The sequence below is a fragment of the Populus trichocarpa genome, chromosome 9 (assembly GCF_000002775.5).
Source record: "Populus trichocarpa isolate Nisqually-1 chromosome 9, P.trichocarpa_v4.1, whole genome shotgun sequence".
Classification (NCBI taxonomy): domain Eukaryota; kingdom Viridiplantae; phylum Streptophyta; class Magnoliopsida; order Malpighiales; family Salicaceae; genus Populus; species Populus trichocarpa.
In genome coordinates, this window is record NC_037293.2 from 9957683 (window position 1) to 9981912 (window position 24230).

General features: G+C 35.5%; 4 protein-coding genes and 1 non-coding gene across 9 annotated transcripts; 2 read left to right on the top strand and 3 right to left on the bottom strand.

Annotated features, from left to right (window-relative positions):
* The first annotated feature begins 323 nt into the window (after positions 1-323).
* LOC7456366 (uncharacterized) lies at positions 324-4164 on the top strand. Of its 3 annotated transcripts, none has more exons than XM_052455952.1 (4): positions 324-488; positions 752-2187; positions 2391-2416; positions 2826-4164. In XM_052455952.1, exons 2-4 carry the CDS (start codon positions 834-836, stop codon positions 3612-3614), a joined length of 2169 nt encoding a protein of 722 aa, XP_052311912.1. In that variant the 5' UTR covers positions 324-488; positions 752-833; the 3' UTR covers positions 3615-4164. The 3 variants fall into 3 exon arrangements, with proteins under 3 accessions (XP_052311912.1, XP_052311914.1, XP_052311913.1); XM_052455954.1 differs by having other exon boundaries at positions 761-2187; XM_052455953.1 differs by having other exon boundaries at positions 801-2187.
* An 815-nt stretch (positions 4165-4979) lies between these two features.
* On the bottom strand, positions 4980-7363 carry LOC7456365 (SNF1-related protein kinase regulatory subunit gamma-1). 2 transcript variants are annotated; one of them, XM_024608791.2, is made up of 7 exons: positions 7047-7363; positions 6774-6949; positions 6575-6682; positions 6274-6435; positions 5986-6068; positions 5688-5879; positions 4980-5608 (listed from the first exon to the last, which is right to left on the bottom strand). In XM_024608791.2, exons 1-7 carry the CDS (start codon positions 7252-7254, stop codon positions 5224-5226), a joined length of 1314 nt encoding a protein of 437 aa, XP_024464559.1. In that variant the 5' UTR covers positions 7255-7363; the 3' UTR covers positions 4980-5223. The 2 variants fall into 2 exon arrangements, with proteins under 2 accessions (XP_024464559.1, XP_024464558.1); XM_024608790.2 differs by having other exon boundaries at positions 4980-5611; positions 7047-7359.
* A 462-nt stretch (positions 7364-7825) lies between these two features.
* On the bottom strand, positions 7826-13438 carry LOC7456364 (glucose-1-phosphate adenylyltransferase large subunit 1). Of its 2 annotated transcripts, none has more exons than XM_002313000.4 (15): positions 13271-13438; positions 12446-12755; positions 12127-12249; positions 11868-12038; positions 11330-11422; positions 11135-11218; positions 10990-11045; positions 10793-10886; positions 9748-9933; positions 9423-9503; positions 8973-9059; positions 8789-8893; positions 8594-8700; positions 8378-8438; positions 7826-8277 (listed from the first exon to the last, which is right to left on the bottom strand). In XM_002313000.4, the coding sequence occupies exons 2-15, from the start codon at positions 12677-12679 to the stop codon at positions 8176-8178; spliced, it is 1584 nt and encodes a 527-aa protein (XP_002313036.1). In that variant the 5' UTR covers positions 12680-12755; positions 13271-13438; the 3' UTR covers positions 7826-8175. The 2 variants fall into 2 exon arrangements, with proteins under 2 accessions (XP_002313036.1, XP_024463769.1); XM_024608001.2 differs by lacking the exon at positions 13271-13438 and adding an exon at positions 13072-13257.
* Positions 13439-19540: 6102 nt separating this feature from the next.
* On the bottom strand, positions 19541-21226 carry LOC7464019 (40S ribosomal protein S25). Its single transcript, XM_002312999.4, has 3 exons — positions 21071-21226; positions 20778-20987; positions 19541-19805 (listed from the first exon to the last, which is right to left on the bottom strand). Exons 1-3 carry the CDS (start codon positions 21071-21073, stop codon positions 19692-19694), a joined length of 327 nt encoding a protein of 108 aa, XP_002313035.3. The 5' UTR covers positions 21074-21226; the 3' UTR covers positions 19541-19691.
* Positions 21227-22633: 1407 nt separating this feature from the next.
* Positions 22634-22717, top strand: TRNAY-GUA (transfer RNA tyrosine (anticodon GUA)). Its single transcript is given in 2 exon segments — positions 22634-22670; positions 22682-22717. It is a non-coding gene; the product is annotated as a tRNA-Tyr (tRNA).
* Positions 22718-24230: the final 1513 nt, after the last annotated feature.

Consider the following 24230-nt stretch of genomic DNA (forward strand, 5'->3'; position numbering starts at 1 on the left):
AGCAATATATAAAAAACATATATATTTCGCTATTCAAATCATTTACATCCATGTTTTTAAAAATATATATAAATCATATTACAACACACTAGAAACGTGTTTAAAATAAGTATATTACATGTTAACAGGTGATTTATTGTTGTTGCTGAATTAAAAAAAAAAATGTGAAAAGAGGACGTGGGGTCACTTCTATATTATATACTTTTTTAAATGTTTTTTATTTATAAATATATTAAAATAATATTTTTATTTTATTTTTTAAAATTTATTTTTAATAATAAAAAATTGGTTAAAACTCAACATTAATAAGTTCGTGGCTAAGCAAGAAAACAAAAAAGCCCAAACTCAAAATAGATCAAATACCGAACACAAATAAATCCCTTCTACAAACCCTCAAAAAAGTGCTTCAACCGAACAAGAATTTGAGCTTCATTTCAGTGATGTTGTTATCTATGAATCTATGATTACAGAGAGAAGCAGAGAAGAAGGTGAATAAAACTGCAACCTTGCTTACACGTACTACCATGCCTATGTTTTTATTTGTTCATAAACGAGTTTGCAAGTAACTTAGATAAATTAATTATATTTTTCTGGACTTCTGTAACTAAGTTTTCCGTGTTGGGTTGTTGTTTAAGCTCGTTATAAGTGGAAATCCTTTTCTTTTTATTATTTCTTTTAGTGGGATTGATTTATTTTGTAAAGTAAGATCCTTGCAGTGATCTTGTTTTTTTATTTGCTTTTTTGAAAAAAGAAATAACAGAGAATCAACGACCTCACATATTGTGACTTTGGCTTGGCAGTACCAGTCTATGAAGCAGTGCTAGTCTGCTTGGATGTCTCATTGGACGCAAACTAGTTGCAGGAAAGAAAATGAAGCTCCAAAGCGATTAGGTGATGATTCTGGGGAAGTCAGTCATGGTAGAAAACATCATCAGTCACTTAGTGGGCCGGAGATGGAGACATGTAGTTCTAAACTTGTCGGGGGGCTTGGAGAATTAATTGAGGGGAAAGGGATCGACTTCATGAAAGAAAACCGTACTATGAGTTCAAAAAAACTGAGGAATGAAGTGTTTGAGGGCCAGTCTTCTTTTCCGGTGTTCAAACCTTCTCAAGATAGGGATAGTGTTTTATCTCTGAAGAATGGTGTTTCTCTTGGTAGAACTGCGGATTATTTATCCTTAATGCCCGGACAGGCTCCTCCTGAGGTAGAAATTCAGAGAAGAAAACCCCAGTTTCAGACAGAAGATATCAACTTGGCTCCAGAGAAGCAGGTGAAGTCTAATAGTTTGCTAGAAAGGAGTAGCAGAGTCGTTTCGACACCTATTCAGGATGATTTTGTAAGGTCGACTGCAGTTACTGTGCCGTGTGAGTTTGAAGGCAGAAGGGCTCCAATTCAGTCCTTTTTCTATGGGCTTGATCACATTAATGAACCAGGCTGTGCGTCTTTGGTTCATAAGAAGAAAATGAATAAAAATGATGGTCTTCTCTTTTGTGATCCCTCAACAAGCAATAATCAGCTAAGAGATTTTTTCGGTAAGTCATTTCAGACGGTGCCAAATCATTCTGATTTTGAATTGTTTTCTAGCCAGATCAGTCCCAGAGATAATATCAAATTAGAAAAATTGTATCATGGATCTTATGCACTACCAAGTCTTCCCTCTGTTCATGATGTGGGGACTATGAGAATGCGTGCTACAATAGACTCCACAGAAGAATTTTCTAGAGGTCCTCCGAAGTTTACCCAGACTACTCACCGCTTTTTCATCACAAAAAAGACTGACGTAAACTTACCTGATGGTGCCCAGATGTTTAGAGAGTCAGCAACATCCACTGAATTTAAGGGGAAAATGGTGACTGAACTCCTTGCTTTATCTCCGGATTTTGGCTTCCATGTCAAGCAAGGAGAGCAGATGCAACCTCTGGGAAGCTCCACAGAGAGTGAAGGAAAAGAAAACACTGGGAATGTCAAGGCTTCTGCAGTTGTTAAAGAGAATGATTCATCAGCTGATGGAATAGAAAACACTGAGAATGTCAAGACTTCTGCAGTCGATGAAGAGAATGATTCATCAGCTGATGGAATAGAAAACACTGAGAATGTCAAGACTTCTGCAGTCGATGAAGAGAATGATTTATCAGCTGAAACTGATGCCATGGATATTCACGCTTTCTGTGAGAATCATATATCTGGTATGTACGGTCTGTATCTCATATGAGGACTCGGTTAAATCTTAGAATGCAGTGTTGATGATAGCTTTCTATGCTATGGAGCACATCCCTCCGATGAAGTTGATAGATATAATCACCTAAATTTGATTAGTGTTAATGAGTTTTGTATTTTTTTAGCGTAGTCCTACTATGCAAATTAGTGAGTTTATTTCTTTATGTTGCAGGTGTGGCATCGTTGCAATCACATAAGGTAACTTTTACTGTGTTTCTATCTCTAAGTTTGTGCCCCTCAAGTGCTTTTCTAGTGTTGACTACGTTCTCAAAAACTTGTGAAGGTAAAAACATTATCTTGTGCACATTGTTTAAAGACAATAAATCTGATCTACTAATTTATATTGGTTTAGGTCAGCAATTTTATACAGCTGTATTGGTTGCCACTTGCTACTCAAGGAATTTGGTGGATTTTTACCTTGGTCTTTGAAATCATTCTACCGCTAATAAGTTACATTCTACAAGTGTTTGCATTGTCTAGTTAGATTTTTGCTTTGGTTTAGGCCAAGGAATTTATCGAAGGGATCGTAACTTTACAAAAAGTTCCAGAGTCGAAGGCTTACAAGGCCATCGTCTCATCTGTTCACGAGTATTTATTAACTTTGTAGGACATCAGCGAGGGCCAAAAGTCACCAGCTTCTCAAGCTGGAGTGCCTCCAGTCAGACAAGAAACCAAGGGCAGACAGATGAACACCGAATTACCTGATATTAAGCAAGAACTTCCTGTACTTCCAGGCGTGGCAAGGTCACCAGATGACATGGAGACAAGCACCTCAAGAACCCAGAGTTTGGATGTGGAATGCTTCCTTCCCCATCCTGAGCATTCTACAAATTCAAAATCCAGTGATTGCCATAACGCTCCATCGAGATTGGACCCATACAGCAGATGGGTTAAACGTCTCAAACCAAGTGCTTCAGATTCTTTTGGTTATGGTACTAAAAGTTCAAAAGTTGAAGAAGCATCATCCCGTCGGAAATTTAATAAGTTGATCAGCAAAATGCCAAGACATAGGAAAAGTATTTCAGAACCAAAGAAAAGCAAGTCTTGTGGTAAAGAGCAGGCGGTGACAGATCAGACTGCAGAGTCACCTAGGAACGCTAAATCCTATTCCACTTACTCGGCAAGGAAAAGTCAAGAAATAACACTCTCTCATGCTTGGGTTCAGAGGTGGTGTCATAAGCCATCTGCATCTCCAAAAAAGAAGCCCAAGGCTGTGGTAGTTTCTGAGCCAGAATGTTCAGTGGCAACACTAGACTTGCAGAAGAAGCAGTTTGCTAGCATTGCTGCTATGGCTCTGATGGGGAAGGCCATGAATGGTTTTCGTCCATGTGAATTCAGAAAACGGGGGTCTTCTGTCATCTGGAATACCAGGGGATTCAGAGATGAGCTTTCCTGAGAAAATGCTACGATTGAAGAGCAAGATAGGCAGCCACAGGATGTGCCGGTTATCCTAGCAGTTGACATTAGTGCAACAAGTTGAAATCTTTATCCATCAATCCTCCATCAGATCAGTAGACTGGAGATGGAATCTGTAGAGCCTGAATGTTGCTTTGTTATGTATCCTGCCTGAATTTGTTTATATTTCCTGCTTTCCACCTATGATCAGATAAGGCATTGTGGATGGATCTTACGTGAGATTTGGAAGAGGCCTTGTTTCATCAATGTAGCCATTTAGGTTGAGAAAGGGGCAACCAGCCTCTGCTGCTTCACATTGCAAATCTTAAAGAACTTGGCCACATTCAAGCATGTCACCTATTGATCCTCCATATGCACTGTAAGCAAACTGGAGTAATGCTGTAATACCTGGAATCAGAAACTAAAAATAAAAGATTTAAAGAATGGAAGGGATTGTGCTTCGTCAAATGTAGATGCCTAATAATCGTCTATCCATGTACAGTTTGAATGCAGAAATATATCAGCAGACCTCACATCAGCTTTGGTTTTCATGTGTACACAAGTTTGGTCTTTGACTTTTGATATTTTAATATAGTTTTTGTGGTTAGACATTTATGGTATAATTAGGTTGAAAATGGAAGAATAATGCATTACTAGGTATGAAAGAACAACGAACTGGGTGAGCATTCTTCCTTCCATATTCTCTCGAACAGTAATTCCCATTCCTCTCTGAGCTCTGGTATACAACTGCATTTTTTAGAGTTCATCTTCTAAGAGGCAGGCAAGTTTTGGTGCACACATCATTTTAGGTTTGTTCTTTATTATGCTGCTTGTATGTCTTGTTACCTGAGAGAATACTGTAAACAGGTTGTGGCTAACATCTGCCATGATTTCTCAAACCCTCTTCGTCAAGAGAATGAAAATGTATTTGGTGTAATGAAGCTAGTGAAACAATTTAGATGCCCTGGGATCACTGCACAATCCCTAAGTCTTACCATTTTGTTCCAGGTGTTTAAATGTAAGCTTGTTTCATTTTTTGTGGCAGCAGAGCACGTTGTTCAGGAAGGTGGATTGTACTGAATTAGGGGTGCAGCAAAAAGCCTGTGCCATAATGGATTTGTTGTCCTCTTCATCATATTTATGTCTTGATTATGCCATGAGCCGGGGGTTAAACATAAAATGCAAGCCTTCCTTTTAGTTCAGTGAACCTTTCCCTTGAGATGTAGCTCTCTTCCAAGTTTTGTTAGAGCAGTTCTGATCCAAAAAACTTGTGCACAAATAATACTACTTTGAATGGAGTTTCTCCCTTTGGTTCCCTTTCACATGGAATGAGAATTCAGGAGGGAAAAAACAGTTATACTCTGAATAAAAAAAAATTCGAAATTCATTGCTTTATACTAGTCTATAATACTTGGCATGAACATGGGAGAGGTTTTTGTTCATGTTTTACGTGCAAACAAAAATTAAAGCTAGGGAATTATGTAGATGTTTTCCTCACTGCCAGTTATGATGTAGCTTTTATAGTAAGCACCATATCTTGCCTGGACCTGAAGCTTGGAATCGATATAATATCCAATGGCCAAAAGCCGGCAGTGTCAGCATCAGGGAATTCAATGATCACAAATGACAGTTCCATTCTTAACTTGGCACCCTGTCTGTTCTAGAGCAGATTCAAAGAAACCACCTCCATGAATATTCGAATCTATACATGGTGGGGCAAATTGAATGATGACGTCTCTCAATGTCAGCAAACCTGCTGGCTGCTGTGCATCATTTACTAGAAAGCAAAAACAGCCTTTGGTCTCCGCCAAGTCTTTCATGGCTTGCTTGAGAGTGTTGCTCTTTTTGGTAGTAACTGGTGAGTCCATTTTCGTAAGGAAGTTGTTTCTTAATTGAAGAGCTCCGGCTGCGAATAGTGCCCCCAGGTCCCTTTCAAAGGTGCCATCAGAGTTTTCTTTTGCAGTTTCTGTGTGAATGAACTCCCCAGCAGTTAGCCTCCTGCGAGTATTTAAAACACGTCACTTTTTGGGGGAAATGAATAGTAAAGGTTGAAGAAATGGTCCTCCAAACCTACTTTCTGTCACCAAGTATTTCGTTATTCTCTAACAAAAGATAAACATCACTGTTCCTTATGCAACCGATAACCTTCTTATTTTCACGATTCACAACAGCAACTACGCCAATTCGGCTTTCTCGCAAAATATGAAGAGCTTCTGCCAAGCTTCGATCTCCGTATACAAGATCAACACGCTCTTCGTTTCCAAAACTGTGCAAGGAAAAAGAAGGGTGAACAAGTAGCTTAATGGCTTACAGCTCCAAACAAAAAATGAGCTGAACATTAATTATCGAGTATTGTTTTTGGTCAGGTGTACCGAAACTCAGATAAAGCCTTGTCTGCAATGCTATCAAACCATTCTAGCCCACTTGATTGAAGCAACAACTGTATCACTGCATTCTAACAAAAGCATCACAAATTATTTACCAGCATAACAAAAGATCTGAAATGTCATCACAATTACTTATCCTCCTTATTTTCAATCGATCAAAACCAGGTTAGCTTTCAACAACTATAGAACAGCAATGGTTAAATCTCCAAAGATTTGAATCAGATTATGGCACACACAACATTAAGAAAGAACAAGTTGCAGCCAGGTAAGTACCTGTGTTACAAAACCAATACCCTGAAAGTTGGACCTCTCTATGACAGGTACAACTTGCAGCCGGTGGTGGTTGGAGAGAAGCAGCAGAACGTGAAATAGTGTGTCATCCAAGTGTACAGGGAAAAATGGATCCCAAAGGTATGACTTGGCTAACTCCCCAACCTGATAAGACAGCACAAAACATAACCATTTTCTATCCTTTTAAACTTAACATAAGCCAAGAACATTAACCATTTGAATGCATAAGAAACTACTGTAAACACCTTGTTAAAGCCTTCATTGTATCATAAGAAAAGGATACCTTAGTTTGTCCAATTTGAGGATTATCTTCAAGCATGGTGAACATGCTACTTTTTCCATTCTCATCACCGTCAGTCCCTCTGGTTTGCATATAAGCCTTTTCACATTCCTTTAAATTTCAAAGACCAATTATTATGGACATTAAGTGAAAAAACTGCAAAATTTGCATTTGTTCAGATGGTGAAGGTCTCAAGTTATACCTCAAGAGCCCAAAGAACCATGCCAGCTAAATCTATGTACCCCACATACTGATCCGAAAACCTTCCAATAATGGTATCAGGATCTACAACATCAGCTATAGGAGCACCAGACACATTCTTCTCATACAACAAATGTATCGCATCTTTTACTCTATCCTCAATTTTCAATTCCACAACTAAAAAAGAGCACACACAACACAGATCATCATACATTCAATTTAAAACTATTATCAAAACTAACCATATTGAGAGGGAGCAGAAGATTTCGAGTACCAGGAGAACTTTTTATGCCAGGGATAGAACTAATGGGGATGTGATCAAGAAACATTTGAAGGGCACTGCCAGAATCAATTTGGTGGTGTTTTTGATCAGCCATGAAGTTGGAAACTAGATTCTCCTTTTTATCCACCAAGCTAAAACCTTCTGGCTGCTTCATTACATCCTCCAATTTCTTGAAGTCCATCATCTTTGATTGTTGCATTGTTAGATTGATTTCACCGTTCTCTTTTCCCTGTCTGTCAATGCTTCTGTTTCTATATCTTTATGTTCCATGCATATTTAACACGTTGCATTGAAAAGAAGCTCCCAGGTGTCACTGAAGGAAATTCTTGCAACCCCTGAATTGCCACATAGCAACTCAAGGACACGGTATTTAAGGGGTTCTTGACCACACTGTTCGAGGGCAAAACACGACAACATTGTTTGGTGTGGCATAATGTTTGATTGATTTACCCTAAGGGTTGTAAATCTCTTTCTACAGTGAATATAAACATGAAGAAGGCGCATCAATTATCATTTTTATTAATATACCAACGTAGTCTGAGTGTAAAATGATCAATTTAAGATGAGTTAGAGAGACTTAATTTCGTTATGTAAAAGTTTAAGCTTTAATTTAGATGTAGATGATGTAAAAAAAACAAGAAGAAGATGGCAGCAGCCTCTTTTAATTTGTTGTGGAAGCACAGAAAAGATCCAACATTGCACTTCATTGCTACACTATCTTCCATGAGATCTAATGTCTAAGCTATTCAAATATAGATGGCAAATATAAGTTTTATTGCAAGCATTTCAAAGGCTCATTTCATTATATCTGACAAAATACAATTTTTTTATAGTCCCTTATAAATACTAGCACCAAGTTGACCCAAAGCAGCTAACTAGTTAGCTCTTTGATTTCTTTAGGAACTTATATCAGATCGTAACTTGGGCTCTATTTTTACAAGCAAGGAGGGATCTTGCAATTTACGTAGGATAAGTAGGTGCAGCTTGCTTGCTTCTTCTTTCGTGTCCAGAATGCTGCATCGGATTCTTTAACAGGCACTCAAAAGTGCTTCAAAATGTTCTTGTCTCAACACCTTCTTGAAATCAAGTCCTTGATAAATAGTTGAGATCCATCATCTATTTAGATAACTGTGCCATCCTCTATTGTTGCCTTCTCCGATATGATGGTGATTCCAGACCGAATGTAGAATCCTTCTTCTTCCCTATCTGCTTCTTGCACACCCTGCAAAACCAAAGCATTGAGATATATGCTTGCAGAAATTTTCATGAGAGTCCTATTGAGGACTACATATAGGGGCATGGTTCGCAGAGAGGTTACTTACGTCTTTATTCATGATGATAACATCTTTCCCTATCTTCGCATTTTTGTCAATTATACAATTCCTTCAGAGAAAAACCACAAACTTTTTGTCAGAAATCACCATTTCTATACCCTTGTAGTCTTGTTAAAGAAGTAGAAAAAAAAAGGAGGGGGAAGAGGATGGCATCCATATATTTCGTTTTAAGTTCATTTTACTTTCCAATACTGGGTCCAGTACCTGATTTTTGTGTTCCTTCCTACACCAATTGGGACTTCACCCTCTGCCAGAAGAGAGGCAATTTCAACTTCAGTTTGGTAGCAGTCTGCCCCAAGCATCACGGTATCCTGAAGACGAACAAAAGAGAGTAATTATTACTCGCTCACGTATCCAGAAAAGAAAATATAAAGAATGGAGAAAACGCCGATGGGTCACCTTTAACTCAACACCATAATCTAAACGTGAGCGTTCGCCGACCACAGAATGTTGGACAGTGCATTCTCTCAAGAAACATCCATGGGAGATTATTGCATTGACAATCTGAAAAATCGGACCGAAACATCATACGGGATGTAATTCATTAAATCCACAAAATGGATCCCACAGTATACCAGCATACCCGGCATTTGTCAAATTTGGTCGGTGGTGAGAATCGAGGAGATGTGTAGAAGGGTGTCTTTGGGTCATAAAACTCAAACTTCGGAGGCTGCAGAAAATATATAGTCCATGAAAAACATGATTCTTGTCTCAGTGAAAAGAAATTCAAACATACATACTTGAAATGATATGGAATGCTAATTACAAATTGCTAAAGCATGGAAATCCTGATGGCTATATTGCATCAGAAGTCAGAACTCTCTGTAAGGCAGTCATGCTTCACATACCTTCTCATCTTATATGATTACAACAGCATGTTTCACAAAAGATCAAGAGAGAAGGTGCCCAAATTCATTGAAAGATAGAAAAAGTAGCAGGAAAAAAAATATTCTTCAGGTGACATTAGCTGCTACATTTCTATACCCTTTCGATTTACATGATCAGCATGAGATGCCATAATCGGAAAACTAACCTCTTCAGCGAGGGCAAGGTTAGCTTCATAGAATGACTTTATGGTTCCTATATCCTCCCAGTAGTCTTTGAAAATATATGCCTGCAAAGCAAGGTTATATCAGCACTATAATATATTCTAGAGGACACATACTTGGTCTAGACAGTAAAACGAGCCGAATATGAAGAAGCAAATAGCTCAAATTTTTAGTTCTTCCTCGTAAGCTCGGTTATTCTTCCGATACACTATGGTAAAAAAAATAAGCAAGGTGGATGGAAGGCTTTGCACCAGGCTGAAAAATTATCCTTCTACCAAAACAGAGAGAACATTTTAATATTTCTCTTACTTGGACATTGTGCTCCATTACCGCTGCAGGAATGATCTCGGATCCAAAGTCATTTGCTGTGGGATACCTCCACCTCAAAAGTTTCAATAAAATATCTGTTTTAAACACATAGACCCCCATTGATGCAATATAGGGAGACTTCATGGCGTCTTGCGGAGACAACCCTAGACGAGTAGTATCTACTCGCTGCATCAAACAACCAAAATATATTAACAAAAAAAACTAATTCCTCTAGACTTTACTGTGCACACAGAATCAGATTATTATTTGTTGTAATTGTAAACTTACAAAATTGCCCTTAAAAAAACATTCAACTAGGTATTGAGGGTAAGATTATCTTTTTACCATGACATGACTGTTAAATTTGTTATTTCCCAATTTTTTAACAGAAAAATCATTACTCACCTTGAAATAAAATAATGTAAAGATTTTAGCTTAGAAGTGTAGCTTAGAAGTGTTTTTATCCTTTCATTTCTATTGAAATAGTGTAATTATTGGAGACAAAAACAATTAATTCTCTCAAAAGAGGTTTTTTTTTGTCATACATTGGTTTTGTTATAGATTTGAAAATTGTTTAAAGACATTATTGTAATTATTGTATAGTAAATATTATTAAAAAAAAACCTTTAGTGTTCATGCGATGTCTACGGGGATGTTCGGTCACCAAAAACCGCCATAAGTGGTGTATAGAAGATCTCGACAAATCTAGTTTGTAACTAAAATTCAAGTCATTCAAAAAGATCTGGATCTGATAGTTCTTTTATCACTAGAGCATTAAGTAATTACGTAAGGAAACCAGATGATCAGAATTTCAGATCCTAGATAGAAATTAGGATGTTGTAGCAGTCTTAAGGCAAATGCTAGAGATTTAGCTTTTCTGATCCTACATTTGAAAGAAGATGAAGCCGGGTGTCATTTTGCTTTGTTCTTCATAATCTTGTGTTACTTATTTTTGAAAAGTATAAGAAGGGCATGCATGTGGATGTAGATTCAAAGGATGCTATTACAAAAGTAGGTCTAAAAATATGAATTTTGAAATTCTCACCATTTCTCTCAATTCAGAGCCCTTAGGCTTTTCAGCGAATTGGAAAACTTGGCCCCTGCCGTCTATCTTCACCAGTCCATAATCTGATGCCCGGCTACGAAGTAATGAAGACGAAATGTTATAGGAAAAAAGTTTTCCTTAGAACAAAGAAACCACGAAAAAATATCACTTGAAGCACAGCTAAAGACTCAACAGACCTCTCGCCCACAGCAGCACATGAAATTGTAAAATCAGCATTGCTATCAATATGATGCTGTTGATTCATAGCAAACAGGTAAGCCAGAGTTTTAAAAAAAGTTAAATATATTCAAAGTCCATGTCATTAGAGGAATAATGGCGTACTTGCACGAAGTCCATGTAATCCATTCGGTAAAGGTGATCTCCAGATAAGACAAGTATATTCTCAATGTTCCTGTTCTTGGCGTCCTACAAGAGCCAACATAATTCATAAGACTCCAATTCAAGTGGCCGAAGAGTAATGTGGAGTACAGTTAGTTATACAAAGATGAAAATGGCCTAATAATTTTTCATATTCACCTCAAAAACCCATGTAAATTGCCTCACAGCATCTGCTGTTCCTTGGAACCACTTCATTCCTGCTTCCCCAGGTGTTTGAGTTGCTGCTAAAACCTGTTTATCAAATGTGTTTATTATCCATCACTACGTTACGAAGGAAGCATGTTAAAATTAAGATTTGATGCAATTTCCTCAATTAGATTCCATGGTATTATAAGAACTCCAGATTGGACAATGTCTGATCAATGTTGTCATTGAGGTTTTCTTATCACACATCTGCCAAGATAGGATGATTAGCAATTTCTTGATCAGGTCATTGACATGAAGATTTACCAAAAGTAACTTCTAGTTTTGTACCATGGTAAATTAGGAAATGTGAAATATGATTATATATCACTGGAAAAAAACTAATTTCAAGGTTTGATTGCTTTCTCTCAACACATAAATCCTGCGTAATAGAAAAAGGATAGCAAATGGCATCCTGGATTCTGTTTGCAGGAAATTTCCGATTCCAAAAACTGAAGTCAGAGAAATAAATACACCAAGAATGGAATCATACCTCCACAAATCCATCCCCAAAGATAATACCATTTCCGAAATACGTGCGCGCAAGGTGCCGGTTCAGGGAAGTCGAATTGAATTGGGTCAACACAAAAATCTTGTTTATCCCACTATTGATGCAGTTGCTCATTGGGATGTCTATAAGCCTGTAGCACCCTCCAAGAGGTACCTGCAGAATACCATGAACTGCATGTTTAAATCTCAAAACTTTATAATAGTAACTCACAATCTTCTATAAATCAAGCATATTTTCTTACAGCTGGTGTTGCTGCCCTTCTGGTAAGGGGAAACAGCTGAGTCCCAGCACCTCCTCCTAATATGATTGATGCTACATTTTTTGGGTCTGCTTTTCTTCTCTCAAATCGTGGTGGTTGTAAGGTCTGCCATAAATTAGAAACCGTTCAAGGATGAGTACACATCAAACTATGATCAAAGTCACGCGTGTTTAAAAATCAAAATCATTCTTATTCAGAAATTGAGATGGCCATATTGATATTATAGGAAATTTTAGATATGGAGGATATCAAAGAATGATCAAGAAATACAAAAACTGATTATATTGTCGAATCAACTTACCACAGTTTCTCTGCCATTACTTGATGTCAAAACAGAAAAGGCAACACCAGGCTTGAACTTATTGACACTCTTGTCAACTTTAAGGCTTTTTGCCAACTGATTGACCCAAACACTGTTATTGAAACTCCCTCTGATCCTTTCACCCCAAAACTCTTTATCTCCATTGTTGAAGCCACCTTTGCTAGCTTTCGCCACATGAGTGTTGGCTTTCAAGGTCGCACAACAAGAATCCATTGCAGCACTCTCACAGGTAGCCCACTTGATGATAATCTTGATGGATCACAATAAAATTGTTGCACCCGCAAAAATACTGAATACAAATCCCAATTAAAGCTAAGTTTTAAACTAAGTAACCAAGTAAAGTTCAGATCACATAAAGATATAGTACTAACTAACTATATAATCGTAAAAATGGAGTGACAGTTGTGCCACATGCTCTTACAAACTTAGGGAATCAAGAAGGTACCAAATCTAAGCAACCAAAGAGTCAAGTTTAACAAAATAAAACTAACTTTTAGTACAACCTCGATAACAGAAGCTACTAAGAATCAAGAATCTAAAGTTCCAAAAAGCAAAAGAATCAAACTTGTCTGGAAATATATAAAAGATCACTGTAGAAAACACACCGAAATGTGCTTCAAGATTTGAACTTCAGGGAAATGATCAAGTGGGTTTTTAGAAGGTTGGAAATGGGAGTGAAATACGTGAAATGATCAACCAAAAAAAATACGTGAAATGATGCTGACAGTGGCGGTTAATATGGCTTTATTGGCTTGTGATTGCTCACGAGAAATCAGGCACTTTTGCTGTTTTATTATTTTATACCTTAAATTGTTGAATGTAATCTCTCTAACTCTCTTGGTCTATGGCCACCACCCTCTCTGCCTCTGCCTCCTTGTTTTCAAGAATTCAAGTACACTTCTTTCTTTAGTCCAGGTATCCAGGCTCCCCCTCTAGTTATATATAGAAGCCCTATATACCGAACACCTGTCCATATCAAAAAAATGATATTTATCACCGCATTCATGACTAGTACTGGACTACAATGTCGGTAGACTACATTGTCGGTTTCTTGGCAAGTTGTAAGTGCATCATACTTCTATGAATTTCGTGTCAGGTTTTAAATAACAACTTAGGAGAACATCTTGATTTATCACTATATTTTTTTAATTTGTTTTTTATTCTAAGCTTATATTTAAAAGAAGTAGAGGCAATGTCATTACCGATGATAAAAGGATGGGCCTAGGTTCATAATCAATATCTAAAGAGAGGAAGAATATCATGTTCAAATGAAATGGACCTGGCTTGCTTCCGGGTGTAATTTATTATTTTTAAGTTTAGCTATACTGAGCGTGAATATGTATTTTACAAGTTGGGTAGATCTAATATCTTTAATAGCAATCACGTCCAAGTATACCTGAGTCTGATAAGTTATTAAACTTAATATCTTTAGATTTAATTATTCATCAAACTTAAGTATATATAGATTTTGTGAATTATTATACTCAATGTCTTTGAATTTAGTAATGCGTTAAGTTTAAGTAAACATGAATCTAGTGAGCTGTCAAACTCATCACCCTTGAACCTGATATCGTGTCAGGTCCAAGTGGGTATGTGCCTGACAATTATTATAGGCTTCATGTTGGTTCACGAGGTTTCGTTTTTTTATTCTTATAACTTTTAACACAAAATGTTAATGTTAAGAATACTCATACCTGTACACCCTTAAGTGTATTAAAGTTTTTTTAAGAACATTAATATTATAAAAGAGATACTTATTGATATTAACGTGAGATAAATATCTCTTTTATATATATATATATATATATATATATATATATATATAAGAGATATTTATCATTAATGCTATAGGAGGAAATGACTCTTTATCAATTCCACACTAGCAATAATGACAAGGTGAACCATCCAGGTAAAAGGTTAACAATTTTTATTATCAAAGTATTTGTATTTTAATTTTTGAAGTATTTATCATACAATAAAAAAAAAGAACAAAAGCTCTTATTTTTAAAATTTAAAATTTATTTTTTTATTTATTATAATCAGTTATTATAAAGTTGTTGATTTTATAATACGAGAGTTTCTAAACCGCATAAAAAAAGAAGTTTTAATGTTGTTGAGAGAATATTATTGTGAACATATTGTTATTCACTTTACAAACACTAAAAAACCTCGGAGCATATTAGATTGAGAACATCATCGTATCTACTGGATTCTCGAGGTGACCCATGAGCCAGCTCCTAAATTTACTAGCGTTGGTATTAGTGAAGTTAATTAGACATGCATAGTTAATTATTTCTGTCTAAAAACTGTGAAGGAGCCGACTAGTAGCTTAGCGGTTGAGAGAAGGTTTACTCATTGCACCCTTGGCAATTCAAGCTGTTGTAATCTGTCATTTTTCAACTAAGATTAGATATGTCCCGCAACTTGGACATGCTGTCAATTTGTAATTGATGATGAACTGACTAATTTCTCCATAGTTATGAACTTAAGGTGACGTTACCAATAAATCATCAAATGACAGTGCCACTCCTTGAAATGGCACTGCTCAGGAATCAGTTGGCGTGTTTCTCTTAAGATCCTGGAAAAAAGAAGGGAAAGGAAAGACAAAAGATCCCTACTGTTCTTCAGGTTGTTGTTTTCTATAATAAATTACAAGATATTTAAAATCTCATTGTTCTACGTATAGAATGGGATGCCATTGGCCAGAGAGTTTTATGAATAAAAGAGGCCTTATGATTGGTTTGGTGGTGTAGAAAAGCCTGCCCACAGGAAATAGAGATATCAACTTTCACCTAGTTTGTTTCCGATTCACTGAGAAAAAGGGAGTGAACAATATACAAATATTGAACCCTGCCAATTATCAAACACTCTATGCTGTGTTCATATCAAGATTTCCTGCCATTACCATATCTGTTTTTGGAAATGTTGCGGATTCTGCTTTAAATACGTTTTAAAAATATATTTTATTTGGACAAATTATCAAATTAATATTTTTTTTATGATTTTTTATTGTTTTAACATACTGATATAAAGAAATATTTTTAGAAAACCCAGCATCACGCTACTAAACACATACAGAGATGCCTTCTTAATCTTTCACAGTACCAATCACGCAGATCCTTTCTTGATCTTTTGAGTATAATAAATTTTGTTTTGGATGCAAGTGCAAATGTGCAATTCCACTTTCATAAACAGCTGCGGGGGGCCATTGACAGTTTGTTAAATTCTTCGATGATGTGCTTGGTGCTTACCTCCAGTTTTGGACACATGTCATGCCTAACCCCGTGGACGGTTCTTATTACATTGAGCAGAGGCCCATGATGCCCTCACCAGGCCCACGTGATCTCTCAGAAAAATGATTGCAGCTTTTGGTGGGACATCTTTCCATTCCACCCCTTAGATTTTTGTTTTTGTCTCTTTTCCTTTTTCTCATTTCCTTTTTAGTAATAATTCAACTGCTCTACGCCATCCACCCGAAAACCCACCATCATATTTTAATATTTTCATGTCTTTTTAATATATTATTTTATAAAAATATTTTAAAAAATAACCACACTTATAAAATTAAATCAAATAATAATATAATGAATTATAAATATAAAAAATAAGGATAAAAAACTCACAATCATATTTTAATATTTTGATGTGGTTTTAATATATTGATATTAAAAATAAATTTTAAAAAATAAAAAATATTATTTTATAAAAATATTTTAAAAAATAACCGCCGCTATAAAATCAAATCAAACAGTAATATAATGGATTATAAATATAAAGAATAAGGATAAATTATCTTCTCCTAATAATTCGGAGGGGTGTAGCTCAACTGATTAGACTATGAATTTGCTGCTCAAAAATCACCGGTTCGAGTGCCACAGATCTCAGGGTCACTGAAGACTTACATGGTCGTTAACTTCAGGGTCTCGGGAATTAGTTAAGGTACGCATAAACTGGTCCGGACATCCATAATTATTAAAAAAAAATGTATCTTCTCCTAATCTCAGAAATCAAAGGGTCTCGACTATTCAGAATTTAAATAGAGGCTTCCCTGTAAAATTGTTGTTTTGAAATCAAACTTACACATGAGATAAAGAGAAAATAATCATACATGCAAGGCAATGAAATCCAAAAACTCGACATGGAAGTGAAATGGGATTTGCTGGTTAGCAAATCGGAGCTAATATCTGACGAGAGAAGGCACGAAAAATCAACAGGAAAGATCAACAGGGGGGTGCATTATATGGATGCAGCTAAAGTAGAAAGTGAAAGGTGGCGAAAGGGATTGATTGGCAAATTGTGGTTCAGTGACTGCATCGACCATGGCTAAGATTAAAATAATGAAATAATAATAATAATGAAGGATGCATCCAGACAGACACAAGATGCTGATGGGTCATTTGACTTCAGCAGTGGACAGGGGACACGAGTCTAATAGGGCCTGCTGTTTTCTTGGCCGCACACTTGTCTCAGTTTTATTTACATTACTATTGTAAGAAATACTAAAACGTGTGGGGGAATTTACCGTGCAAAACGCCTTGCTTACAGTGTTTTTTTTTTTTCCTTTTCTTTTTCTTTTTATTACGACCAAATTATAGGCTAAAATTTTTAGGAGTGTATATTGAAAAATAAAGACCAAAATGGAAAAAAAAAATTATAACTTTGGGGTGATATTTATTTCTTTTTTAAAAAAACAAATCCAATAAAATATGTTATCGGAGATAATTTAATAATTTTATAATGATTGATTTCACATTCCAGAGTTTAAAAGGGAGCAATTGCATCCTTTTATTTTTATTGTGCATACTAAAATGACACTTTTGGTCTTAGGATTAAAGAAAATTTAAAGCTTACATTTAGGGGCATTTGTCTTTTTCATTTTTGATGGAAAATAAAATGACTTCCTTTCCCTTGAAAATGGATTTTTTATAGCTTACGTGAAATGATATTTTTGAAAGGTTGGTTTAAGTGTAATTTAATATATACAAATATTATTAAAAAAAGTTTGCATTACACATGAAAGCACATGAAAAACTTGTGCTCTTCAAGTTTTTTTTTTTTTAAGTTTCATTATTCAATACTAGGTTGTTTTATAGTTGAACTTTATAGTTTTATTCTATTTGCTTTTGTTAACCATTTTATTTTACCTTTTATTGACATGAATAATCATTTAATTAAATAAAAATATTTATTCTATGAAACATGTTTATTGAACGTGATTGAGCACTTGACTTGTGTTACGATATTAAATATCTTAATTATAATTGTTTCTTGATAAAACATCAATTTAATTAATTACATGTGTACATGAGCATGATTATGAATTTTTTGTATCCAAAAACACATTAAAAAAACCTATATATTTATTCTTTTATTAAAAAAAATTTCTTATTCGCATCAAAACACAGATTAAATAACTAATTTAAAATAATGTTGTTTTAGTACAGTTTTTTAGAAGAAAAAAAACAGTGGTCTTGACAAGTTGAATTTTATTTTATCTTGTCAACTTGTCCGGTGATCAAAATTTAACCTCTTTGAAATGCATTCCGAATGTAATAATTGTCTGATATAATGACGTGCACTACAGTTATAATAATGGTCAAACAGTCGGGGAGTTGGATTTTTTTAAACGATTAGTGAATAGCATAATAATGCAAAATCTGACTTAATTAGCGTAAAAGACACTGAGAAAGCTTGTTAAATGTATTTAATTATCCAGGAAGTTACCTCCTCCACTAAGAGAAATAAAATAAAAATAAAGATATAGACCTGTTGGTTGATAATAATAATAATAATAATTGCCAATATATTTTCCTTAATCACAATGGTAATACACGACAAAATGTACACGCAGAGATAATAAAAGGATGAATCCATCTTCATTTTATTCTCTATACAGGTATATGACATGTTAACTACACGAGATATATGCTTAACGATTCCCTTTTCTCATAGTATTTGTACTAAGACCAGGCAAGAGGAAAAGAAAAACCAGCCAGATGAGGTTAAAGTTTATCACCTTAAATTTCCACAGTTGGAATCGTCAATCAAATGACAGGAACGCCATGGATGTGGTGTGGATTGATGACAGGAAGGAACCCAGTCATGTTTTATTCGAGTCGCAGTCTGCGACTGTTAAAGAAAAGAGGCAGCACTAAAAAAAAACAAGAATACACAAGCAAAAGCTAAATGCATAATGCTAAGTGACAAAATTTCACGTGGCCTGCTAGTAAATTACGAGAACAAGTCACCCACTTGGGTTCTCTGGGTGATATCAAATCTTGATCCACCATCTCAACCACACTGAATTGAAAATTCACCGGGGCCCTGAAGAGAAGAGCCAGAAAATAAAGCATTGCCAATCCTGAAAATTTCAATGTTTAATTGTCATTTTCATGCATGTCCATTTAAAACCATCCTCGAACTGTCCCGGGCCATTAAGGTCAAGTTGGGATGTTCTTTAAACAATTGAGGAAATGAATGCGTGGAAGGAGATCGTAGGTCTCTCAGATTTTCAGTAATATCATTTGATTCAAGGATGGAAAATGGTCGGAATCAATCCGAAGCAGCACGAATCATTTCCTTTCTCCTGAACAGCCTTTGTGAAGAGGGTTGACTTTGGGAAATTAACCTACGCTAGGTGAGAAAAAACCCTTTGGCAAGCCCTTATTTTACTCGACATTTTACTTATCGATAGGTAAATGGAATTAGGCCTGATACATTACTAGTTAATCCAATGAACCAGGAGGGTGGGGCAACCAACACCATTCTACAAGTCAACTCACGAAACACTTTATACTCCATAATTGCATGTCCAAAATCAAGAAACTCTACGCTATAGGCTGGCACAAAAACATGCTTCCCAAATGGGCAGTCTAACAAGCACCAAGAAATTTGTGTCTGATCGAAACCCAACTAATTTCTGAAACCAACGATGGGCGACTTCATCCACAAACAACCAAAAAAACTCAAAACAAAAGGCAACAAATGCAATGTCATGCACAAAAGACCCAAACCAATGGAACAAGGAAATGCATGTCACATGGGAGAACATGGTTTCAAGATACATATCCAACATCTCAAGAACTCTGCAAAAGATTCATTCAACACAAAAGATAAGGAAACGTCTTAAGATTGTACTCACAATCACTTGAACAAAAAGGTAATAGTAGCTGAGAAACTCGGCAACATACTACTGAGAACTAAATAACCAAATACATCAAGACACCTAGGTGTTGGTTGCCCTGGTGTAAATCTGCTGGCTTGCATGGGAAGAGACCATCCTAATTGAACCTCTAGCCATCAGTTCCCTGATTGCCTTCCTTGCAAGTGATCCACTAATCTGCAAGATACATTAAAACACAAAATCAAATGAAACATGTACACAAATTTAAATAAAACATGAAATCAGAGTCGTATCAGTACTGGTCAAGCTAATGAAAATGCATTAACAAAACAATGCCAGGGTATAACACACGAAGGCATGTATAATAGTTTACAGATTCTCAACCCCAGTAGGAAAGAAAAAAAAAAAACAGTACAATGACCATAGAACAGAAACTTTTTAGGTACAGAAATGCAAACTCACTAGATCTCGAAAACATCCAAGACATAAAAAAGCATACGAGAAATAGACAAAAGGTAAGCTGACTAATTGTCAAAACTAAATACAACACACCAGAAGTGACATTGCGATGTCAACAAAATAAGGGACCTAAATACCTAAAAAACAACAATCTAATTCATGATAGTATCAAGTAACTTCAATCTTTTATTACCTAAGCATATTTAAAACATTCTCTCAAACTCTTCCACCACGTTACCACAACTTACAAGAACTATTAAAAATATTGCTACAGACAGCTAAAACTTTATCTTCCATAGAATGGCAACAGCTTGTACCAAGTTAGAAACTTTACTTGAAGAGCTAAAATATTCCTTAAAGTTATGCTACATCCCCTGAAACCTGGCAGCAAAAAATGCGCGCCATCTGACGGCAGATAGGTTCCACAATTGTTTTGGTGAGTATATATTTGAAATAATGCTAATATTACAGAGATTCTTCCAATAAAAGACACCTCTTCAATTGACAAGTGGATCCAACAAATTCAACGGTTGAGATCCTTTCGGACGTTTATAAGTGAAACTAGTATTACTCGTACATTGTTACTGCACTTGGTCCTAAACCCAGTAATCGAAACATTCTAACATGATCAAAAACAAAAAATAAAATTAAAACCCCACGATTTGACATAACTAAAAGCATGAAAAAGCCGTAAGCTTGAATGAAAAAAGTAGTAAAATGTATTATTACCCTCATACGATCGGAGAGGACAGAAGGAGTGATAAGCTTGTACTTAGGAGCTTCGGAGAGAAGCTTATCATAAGTAGCTTGATCAAAGAGAACCATGTTGTTGACTTTCTCCTTTTGCTTTCCCTTGCTCCACTTCTTCTTCTTCTGCTTCCCTCCTCCTGATTTCGCTGGCTTTGATGACGGTGGCGGCGCCTTCTCCTTCTTCGGTGCCTACAGACAAACAAAAAGAGAAACCGTTAATCCAATTGGGATTGTTGAGATTTGGATAGTTTTGTTGAGAAAGAGAGGATTACCATTGGATTTGTTGATGTTGTGTGAGAGGAAAGGGAGAAGAGGTTGCTGCTGCTGCTGCTGCTGCGGGGTACGCGTTGTGTTGCTGTTGTTTGAGTAGTATATCTAGGGTTTCTAGGGAAGTTAAGTTGATTCAAACGACGACGTGGAGTTTCAGTTTGTTTACTGGGCTGCTTTTATTGTTTCAAGTTGTGTTAAAAGGCCTGTATGGGCTATTTGTTAGAAAGCAACGTATCTATTTTAATCCAGTGCTAAGCCCATGACCAAGTTTATTTCGGCCCATATCCTTGAGCACTGCTAGTTTCATTACACTTTAAAAACTCCCCAAACACTCTATTCAAAATTCAAATGGGCGAATCCTAGATCTTTAGAAAGGTGATTTCGGATAGTATTTTTAGGGAATTAAGATTTTTATGGAAATTTCGCTCGGTGGTGGTTTTGATTCATGCCAACTTTTTAGTTGAATAAGTGATTTAGATGGAAGATATAATAGATAATAATAATTCTAGAATCTAGAATTGAATTTTAGTTTCATTAAATTTAATTTTAACACGGGGAATAATCCAAAATGAATTTAAATTATTCGGACATTGAGTTAATTTATAAGTTATTAAATTAAGCGGTCTGAGAGATAATATTTTATTTATATTTATTATTATTGATCTGGTTTATATTAGTTTATATTTGACAGGTCAACCGAATCATAACTCAATAGAACAAAATTAACTTAATTAATATTATGTTTAATTAAATTATAAACCTGATTCAGGTCAAACTTTGAATCAGAGTTTCTAAAGCTAATCTTTCAAACTAAACTAAATTTAATAATTATGATTTTACTAATAATGTTGGAAGAAGATTTTGAAGGAGGAGACCGATAACGAAGTGCAATACCTGAATAGATTTACCATTAAATTCAGAAGTGTTGTTGTACGTGTTTTGTGAAATCTTATCTAGAATCATCTGAAGAATAAATCATGAATTGATGGTACATTTCGCGTTAAAAAAGTTTTAAATTATTCATAATCTAATTGTAAATCCACATGGGTCAACCCTCAATCTCGTGGAAATCATTCTTACAAGCACAGAAAGAGATGGATTTATAGCACAGAAAAGGAAGGAGAGGATCAAACTTGAAATCTCTTTAAAACTCGACGATTTCTCAGGTGATTCATATATCATGGTTCATGACTAGCAATCGAGGTGCCAGAAGCGTGCAAATCCAGGGAAATCAAAGCGGCAAGCACCATGCATGGCGTCCTTTCATTCCTTGCAGTACTGTTGGTCACAGTTTGGCGAGCTGCCACGAAAGCCAGACCATGCCTTGCTCCGCTTCTGCAACTGTCATTCATGTCAGTATACAACACTGAGCATGAAACATGAATTTCTCTTTTCTTTTCGTTTTGGTACTATGCTGATTTGCTCCCTCAATTTCTTCAGGTTGGAGACCTTTTCCTTCTCACTGATCGAGTCCTTCTACTCTTTATTTAATTCAATAAAGTTTCTTTCAATACCCTGTTTTGTAGATCAGATTAAGATGTTTCAACTAACAACAATCAACAAAACCGACCTTAGCTCAGTTGGCAGAGCGGAGGACTGTAGTGGTGTCTGTAATCCTTAGGTCGCTGGTTCGAATCCGGCAGGTCGGATATTTCTTTTTCAGACTCTAGATTTTGGGCCTCGAAGGTTGTCCTCTAATAAATCCATTTAATTGACCCAACCATTTTGATTTTAATTTTGGATCAGAGTCCAAAGATAGTTAGGTACCTACATCAACCCAACTTGGATTAATCAGTAAGTCCATAGTTCAAGGGCCACCATGTAACTTGTTTTTTGGCTACTTTTTTTTTTAAAAAATATATATTTTAATATATTAATGTTAAAAATAAAATTTTAAAAATAATAATAAAATATTATTTTGATGTTTTTATAAGCAAAAATATTTAAATAAACATCTACCTCACATCTTTCTCTTAAAATAATCATTTACTGTCCTGTTGACATTTGGTACTGAGAAAAAATAATAATAATAGCAGGAGTGGACATTTTATAAATTAAAAAAAAGAAAAGAAAAAGGAGAGGTTCTTGCTAAGGGTATAAATTGAGCAACAAACACAGTTAGTGGAATCCGACTCAATAATCACCGAATCCAACGTGGTTGATTTTGTGGGCAAGTAAGCAAACCGAGGGCATATTTACTTTTTTCTTCTTTTTTTCTTTTTTTTTTTGTAAATAATATATATATATATATATATTTCATATCATATAACCACCCATATCAAGGAATTTATAAACTTTGTGTCGCAAAAACAAAGGGTGAATCTTAAGCTCCCGTGTCATTGAATCAGCCTCCAATCCCACGGAGGAGGATCAAAAATAAAATAAACCAAGAAAAGAAAAGGGAGCTTGATGTTACATCAACTCAACTTGTGAAACAATTAATTAATCACCCAAATCAAGCTTTCAGTTATTTTTCTAACACCTTATCTAGACTCCGAAACCTTTACATGCAAGAAAAGTTTGCTTTATTAACATCTTGAAAAGAAATATTATTCTTGGAATTAACATGGGATTCGAAATTCTTTGCTTTGAATCCCATTTCAAATCAACTCCTTACAATTTATTTGTGAATCTGATTACAATTGTTTTTTATTTTAAAATGAATTAAAATAATATTTTTTTTAATTTTTTAAAATTATTTTTAAGATTACCATATCAAAACGATCTAAATCATATAAATTAAAATTTTTAAAAATACTAGGTTCATCCACGTTTTTTAAATATCTTTTAGTTGAGAGTCATTTCCATCTTAAAAAAACAGGAAGTCTCATTATTTTCCCGCTTCTTGTCTCTTTTATGCTTTTTCCCTGTCACTGTCAAAATAATAGAGCAAATGGAGCCCAGAGATCTAGGCCCATTTGAAGTTAAAGTGAACCCTGTAAAGTCCAATAATCAATTCTTTTATTTGTCTGCCAAGTGTTTTTTATCTTTTTGCTAACAGGACACTGTAAGCTATTTTAATGGAACTAGGGTAGACAAAAGCTTGGAACATCTCTACTTCTTGCTTAATAATCAAACATCGAATGTGGATGCCAATTAAAAGTGATCTGGATTCAATAACGCTCACCTGAAAGACGGGAGGGATTTAGGAAACGAGAGGCT